We start from the raw sequence: 6070 nt of genomic DNA on the forward strand, positions 1-6070 counted from the left end.
CCCGGGGCTCTGCCGGAGGCATCAAATATTAACGGAGACAGCGGAGGAGCTGAAAATAACCCTCCTCCGAGGGATCTGACCCAGATCCGGCCAGCCCCGAAGCTGGGCTGGACCCAGAACCGCAGGCAAAGCTCTGCCGGGGCCGAATCCGGCCCTGTCCCCTCCTCCGGGCTGCTCTGCCCTGCTGATCCCACCTATATATCACCTATATATTATGCAAATGAGCTATAAGGGCTTATTACGCAAACAGGAGGGGGCTGGCGCTGCCTGGCACTGGGTGGTCCCCGGGGCTGGCCCCGACGGCTCAGAGCGGCCAGCGGGGATGGAGGGAGCAGCATCGGCGTCCGGCCGGGCGTCCTGGGGCTGCCAGGGAGCGCTGCCCCGTCCCTCTCCCCTCCTGTAGCGCAGAGGGACCCCCCGAGCCCGGCCAGGCCCCCGGCCCTGCAGCGCCGTGCCAGCGGAATGGGGAAGCAGAACAGCAAACTCCGCCCGGAGATGCTCCAGGACCTGCGGGAAAACACGGAGTTCTCCGACCTGGAGCTGCAGGGCTGGTACAAGGGTTTCCTGAAGGACTGTCCCTCGGGCATGCTCAACGTGGAGGAGTTCAAGAAGATCTACGCCAACTTCTTCCCCTACGGCGACGCCTCCAAGTTCGCCGAGCACGTTTTCCGCACCTTCGACACCAACGGCGACGGCACCATCGACTTCAGGGAGTTCATCATCGCCCTGAGCGTCACCTCCCGCGGGAAGCTGGAGCAGAAGCTCATGTGGGCCTTCAGCATGTACGACCTGGATGGCAACGGCTACATCAGCCGGGAGGAGATGCTGGAGATCGTGAAGGTACCGGGCTGCCCCGTCCTGCCCCGCCGCGGCTCCTGCTGGGCGCTCCTGGCTGTCACCGCGGTGCCACGGTGGTTGTCCCCTCCCGGGGTGCAGGTGGCTTGGGGGTTTCACCCTGTGGGACCCCCGGTGCAGGGCTTGGCAGCACCAGGGATGAGCCTGTTGCTGTTATCCGGGATCAGGCTGTCCCGGAGCATCCCCAATTCTTCCCTGCCCGGGGATATCCCTTTGTTACCCCATCCCGGACTCCTCCCGTGCTTCCAGGGCAGGCAGCTGTCCCCGAGCACAACGGGCAGGAGACGCTTTCCTTGCCCAGATCCCAACTTGGTGATTCCCATGGCCACTGCGGCGTCATCCCAGTGGCCAAATCCTCCCTGCAGGGGCAGCTCCAGCCCTGGCTGCGCTGGGAGCTGAAGCCCAGCACAGCCTGATCCCATGGGAAGGGTGTTAAACGCCAGCCCCATTCCCAGGGAAGCGAAGCCTGGAGCTCTGTCCCTGCCCCAGGTGGGAAACGCCAGGTGCCCACCCCGCACCCACCCTCATCCCCCTCGCCTTCTCCCAGGCCATCTACAAAATGGTCTCCTCTGTGATGAACATGCCTGAAGATGAATCCACCCCGGAGAAAAGGACGGACAAAATCTTCCGACAGATGGATACTAATAACGACGGTAAATGAGAGGAGATGGAGGGGATTAGGGCAAGGTCTCATGGCTAAATCCGGGGCTCTTAGAAGGAGCCGCACGCACGCTGATTAAATGGCTCGTGTCCGCTGGCGTGGCCCCAGTGGCCGGAGGGGCTCAGGGTGCCGGGCACCCCAGGGTGCTCCTCCCGGGTGGGGGGGTGTCCCTGGGCTGCGCTGGGTGGTCTCTGGTGCCGGGTGGCGGCTGAACCGTGTCCCCTTCCCCGCAGGGAAGCTCTCGCTGGAGGAGTTCATCAGAGGGGCCAAGAGCGACCCGTCCATCGTGCGCCTGCTGCAGTGCGACCCCAGCGGGGCCATGCAGTTCTGAGCCCCGCCGACCCCTGCAGCCTCCCCCGCCACCCCCGACCCTGCCGACGGTCACTGTCCCTTGCCCGGTCCCTGTGGTCCCCGCTGTGCCCCCACAGCCCCCTGTGGGATGAGAGCTGAAGCCCAGCTGGGTGAGGGGAGCCCAGGGGACAGTCCCCATCCCGAGGGGGCTCCTGCACTGGCTTGACTGGTGGGAGGATGGAGGCAGGGTCAGCCCTGAGTGAGGACAGTCCCCCCCAGCACCGGGGCTTGGAGCAGGGGACAACCCAGCCTGGCGGCCGAGCCACTGCTGCATCTCCGGCAGGCGCGGGGACGCGGCCCAGGGGACAAAGACCCGGTGGCTGGGGGGTCCCCAGAACCGCCCCCCCCCCCCCGCATGAGGACACTGCCACGGGCATGACCGGGTCAGCCCCTTCCCCACACCAGCGCAGGGGGGTGGGGCCGCGGGGGGGCCGCGCTTCTGGGCTTTTAATACCCGCAGAATAAAGTTCGTGTCAGTGCAGTCCGTGCTGGGGAAGGGGCCGTGGAACCCCCGGGGAAAGTTCCTCCCTGCAGGGACGGGATCCAGCCCAGTTTCCTCCCTCGCTGCAGCCCCAGGCCATGGGATGGGCTCGTGCTCCAGGGGATGTGTCCACACAACAGCCGGGCTGGGAGGCAGCAGAGTCCTGTCGTGGGGCTGTGCCGGTGCTGGGATGGGGTAGGAAACTGCCAGGACACATCCACAGGGTCAATTATCCCTCAGGCCCCGCTCAGAGCCGGGCAACTTCCACACTGTCCAGCCTCAGCAAGGCCAGGCACTGCCCGGGGGCAGGGCTCTCCACAGGAGCTGCCTGCAAGGAGACCTGGAAGCCGGAGAGGGTGATGAGAACGGGACCAGAGGGATGGAAGCCTTGGATGCACAAGTCTTACCCCTGCGCCCAGCCAGGTCTGTCCCAGCCCTGCAGGGGAGGGGTTGGAGCTGAGCCCAGGAATTAGGAATCACCTTCCTCCGGAGCATCCCACGGCAGCAGCAGCCGAGGTGGAGGAGGCCGAGGGTGAGCAGGAGGCAGCGGATGCTGAAGAAGATCTCCATGGCCTCAAGCAGGAGGGACATGGCCCAGAGGGACAGCGTGGAGCTCTGGAAGACAGGGGGACATCAGCTCCCTGCACGTCCTCCCCATCCCATCCCATCCCATCCCATCCCATCCCATCCCATCCCATCCCATCCTATCCCCATCCCATCCCATCCCATCCCATCCCATCCCATCCCCATCCCCATCCCATCCCCATCCCATCCCATCCCCATCCCATCCACATCCCCATCCCCATCCCATCCCATCCCATCCCATCCCATCCCATCCCATCCCATCCCATCCCCATCCCACCCCATCCCCATCCCCACCCCATCCCATCCCATCCCCATCCCATCCCATCCCATCCCCATCCCATCCCCATCTCCATCCCATCCCCATCCCATCCCATCCCCATCCCATCCCATCCCATCCCATCCCCATCCCATCCCCATCCCATCCCCATCCCATCCCATCCCATCCCATCCCATCCCATCCCCATCCCATCCCATCCCATCCCATCCCATCCCATTCCATCCCATCCCATCCCATCCCATCCCATCCCATCCCCATCCCCATCCCCATCCCCATCCCCATCCCATCCCCATCCCATCCCATCCCATCCCATCCCATCCCATCCCATCCCATCCCATCCCATCCCCATCCCATCCCCATCCCATCCCCATCCCATCCCATCCCATCCCATCCCATCCCATCCCATCCCATCCCCATCCCCATCCCATCCCCATCCCCATCCCATCCCCATCCCCATCCCATCCCATCCCATCCCATCCCATCCCATCCCATCCCATCCCATCCCCATCCCCATCCCATTCCCATCCCATCCCATCCCATCCCATCCCATCCCATCCCCATCCCCATCCCATCCCCATCCCCATCCCCATCCCATCCCATCCCCATCCCATCCCCATCCCCATCGCCATCGCCATCCCCATCCCATCCCCATCCCCATCCCCATCCCATCCCATCCCCATCCCATCCCCATCCCCATCGCCATCGCCATCCCCATCCCCATCCCCATCCCCATCCCATCCCATCCCATCCCATCCCATCCCATCCCATCCCCATCCCCATCCCCACCCCCAGCCCGTGGGGGACTCACATAGACGCGGGTGGGATCGAAGGGGCACTCGCGGGACACCGGGGCGAGGGCGATGTTGGCGATGGAGCAGGGGGCCAGCAGCACCCGGCCCTGGTTGCCCAGGGTCAGCCCGATGGCCACGAGCAGCCCCAGCAGGCAGCACAGGCAGCACAGGCTGCTGCAGGCGCTCAGGGCGAGCAGCGCCCATTTCTGCAGGAGGGAGAGGAGAGGCAGCGCGGGGACGTGGGGATGTTCCCTCCCCAGGACGGAGCCCACAGAGGAGCTGTGGGGGCTCCCTGGGAGGCCTGCAGCCCCCGGGTGCTGGGAGAGGGGCTGGGGGTGCTTACGAGGGCAGCAGGGCCGAGGTAACGGGACAGCAGCAGGGCAGAGACCCCACAGGAGATGGTCTGGGAGGAAGCACAGGGAGGTCAGCGAGGAGCAGCACCTGCCTGAGGGACACCGCTCCCATTCCCGGCTGGAATTGTCCCTGGAAGCTCATCCAGGGGGCAGTGCTTCATCTCCCGCAGCCTCACCAGTAACAAATCCCTGAGCGTTTCATTTTTGAATTTGCGCTAGAAAGGCTTGTTCAGAGCAGGGAAGGGGAGACGGAGCAGGGTCCATCCCGCATCCCGTCTTCTTCCCAGCCTGCATCCCCAACCCATCCCTCCCTCATCCCAACCCCTCCCCACATCCCCTCCCCCGTGTCCCCGGCCCCGCTCCCAGCGGGTACCAGCAGCGCAGCGATGACAGAGGCGGTGTTGGTGACACCGTAGTGCAGGGACGTGGCGTCCCGGGCAGTGACCACGAAGCGCAGGACGGTGCCGTGGACGAGGGCCCCGGTGATGAAGTTGAGGTGCCCGACGATGAGGAGGATGAGCCCCGTTTTCATCAGCACCTTTCGGTGGCTGCCAGGATCGGGGTGGCCTGAGACGAGGGTGTGGGGTGGCACTGAGCCGTCCCTTCTTGGCACAGGGATGGGGCATTTGGGGACAGCCCCAAAGGACGTGCCCCGTGCTGGCAGGGGATGAGGCAGGAGGTGATGTGGAAGCCACTGGTAGCCCAGGTATGCAAACCACTGCTCCAGCCGGCTCTCCTGGGACTGGGGCAAAGGTGTGGGGCCAGTGACCATGGGGACAGGGTCCCTGTGGGGCTGGGAAGAGCTGGGGCTCCTCGGAGTGATGAGGAAGCTGGGGGAGAGCGGCTGTCCCCAAATGGCAGCTCCAGGGCTGGGTTCCGGCACCCAGCACTTTGAGGAGGGACTGTGGGGCTGTTCCCCCTCTGGAATCCACCCTCACACACCCACCACCACCCGTGCTCAGCCCAGCTCCTTCTCTGACCCCATCCGAGCCCCTCAGCTCCTCTCCCTCCCTCCCTGCCTCAGTTTCCCCCCTGCAGGAGGGCAGGGATGGAGCCCTCCTGCTGCGATCCCCACGCCAGAGCCGGGACTCACCCACTTGGCACATCCTCACCGGGCCGGGGTCAGGCCAGCAGAGCCCCTCGATGCCCCGGGGGCCTGCCCTGCCCTCAGCCCCCGGGCAGTCGCGTCCATCGGGGTCCAAACGCGTCCCGCTGGGAGCAGGGCTGGGACGGGGCAGGACCAGGCCACCGGAGCCACCGCCCGCTGCTCGGATTCCTGTCAGACCAGCTCCCCGGGACTAAGGGATAACTCCACCTTCTCCCGCGGGTCCCAGCCCTGCCCTCCCCTTGCTGCCAAGCCAGCAGCCGTGCTGTGACATGCCGTGCCGTGCCGTGCCATGCCGTGCCGTGCCAATTCACCCTTCCCTGCCCCTACACCGTTCCATGCTTCCTCACCCCCCTCTCCATCCATGCCCAGCTCCCCAGCACTCCCCGAAGCCCCGGCAGCAGGCTGCGATCCTGAGGGTCTGGGAAGGGGCAGCCCCTGGGGGTAGGACACTGCCGGACCACGGGCCACTGGCCAGCACTGCCAGGTGCCAGGGACTGACCTGCAGGGAGAGGGCAAAGCAGAGGGGTCAGGGCAGGTGGTGACGTGGCCAAAAGGTGGCTCAGAGGAGCCGGTTTGGTGGCCATCGCCCTCAGGAAGCTTCCAGGGAA

General features: G+C 65.7%; 2 protein-coding genes across 5 annotated transcripts; one reads left to right on the forward strand and one right to left on the reverse strand.

The window, feature by feature from the left end:
• The first annotated feature begins 258 nt into the window (after positions 1 to 258).
• Positions 259 to 2348, forward strand: HPCA (hippocalcin). The gene is made up of 3 exons (XM_048326772.1): positions 259 to 840; positions 1403 to 1508; positions 1750 to 2348. The coding sequence occupies exons 1-3, from the start codon at positions 463 to 465 to the stop codon at positions 1845 to 1847; spliced, it is 582 nt and encodes a 193-aa protein (XP_048182729.1). The 5' UTR covers positions 259 to 462; the 3' UTR covers positions 1848 to 2348.
• On the reverse strand, positions 1481 to 5633 carry TMEM54 (transmembrane protein 54). 4 transcript variants are annotated; one of them, XM_048326769.1, is made up of 6 exons: positions 5448 to 5633; positions 4728 to 4921; positions 4345 to 4404; positions 4019 to 4207; positions 2829 to 2963; positions 1481 to 2688 (listed from the first exon to the last, which is right to left on the reverse strand). In XM_048326769.1, exons 1-6 carry the CDS (start codon positions 5458 to 5460, stop codon positions 2596 to 2598), a joined length of 684 nt encoding a protein of 227 aa, XP_048182726.1. In that variant the 5' UTR covers positions 5461 to 5633; the 3' UTR covers positions 1481 to 2595. The 4 variants fall into 4 exon arrangements, with proteins under 4 accessions (XP_048182726.1, XP_048182725.1, XP_048182724.1 ...); XM_048326768.1 differs by having other exon boundaries at positions 4728 to 5011; XM_048326767.1 differs by having other exon boundaries at positions 4019 to 4404; positions 4728 to 5011.
• Positions 5634 to 6070: the final 437 nt, after the last annotated feature.

Source organism: Corvus hawaiiensis, chromosome 23 (genome assembly GCF_020740725.1).
Source record: "Corvus hawaiiensis isolate bCorHaw1 chromosome 23, bCorHaw1.pri.cur, whole genome shotgun sequence".
Taxonomy (NCBI): domain Eukaryota; kingdom Metazoa; phylum Chordata; class Aves; order Passeriformes; family Corvidae; genus Corvus; species Corvus hawaiiensis.

What these genes read in the sequence shown, in the direction of transcription:
- TMEM54 (XM_048326766.1), bottom strand. Translation starts at nt 5,126, where the DNA reads ATGGTCACTGGCCCCACACCTTTGCCCCAGTCCCAGGAGAGCCGGCTG. An exon ending in CTGTCATCGCTGCGCTGCTG is followed by an intron (nt 4,405 to 4,727) that starts GTACCCGCTGGG and finishes GCTTCCTCCCAG; the next exon opens with ACCATCTCCTGTGGGGTCTC. An exon ending in GTGGGATGCTCCGGAGGAAG is followed by an intron (nt 2,689 to 2,828) that starts GTGATTCCTAAT and finishes TCCGGCTTCCAG; the next exon opens with GTCTCCTTGCAGGCAGCTCC.
- HPCA (XM_048326772.1), top strand. Translation starts at nt 463, where the DNA reads ATGGGGAAGCAGAACAGCAAACTCCGCCCGGAGATGCTCCAGGACCTG. An exon ending in AGATGCTGGAGATCGTGAAG is followed by an intron (nt 841 to 1,402) that starts GTACCGGGCTGC and finishes GCCTTCTCCCAG; the next exon opens with GCCATCTACAAAATGGTCTC. An exon ending in GATGGATACTAATAACGACG is followed by an intron (nt 1,509 to 1,749) that starts GTAAATGAGAGG and finishes CCTTCCCCGCAG; the next exon opens with GGAAGCTCTCGCTGGAGGAG.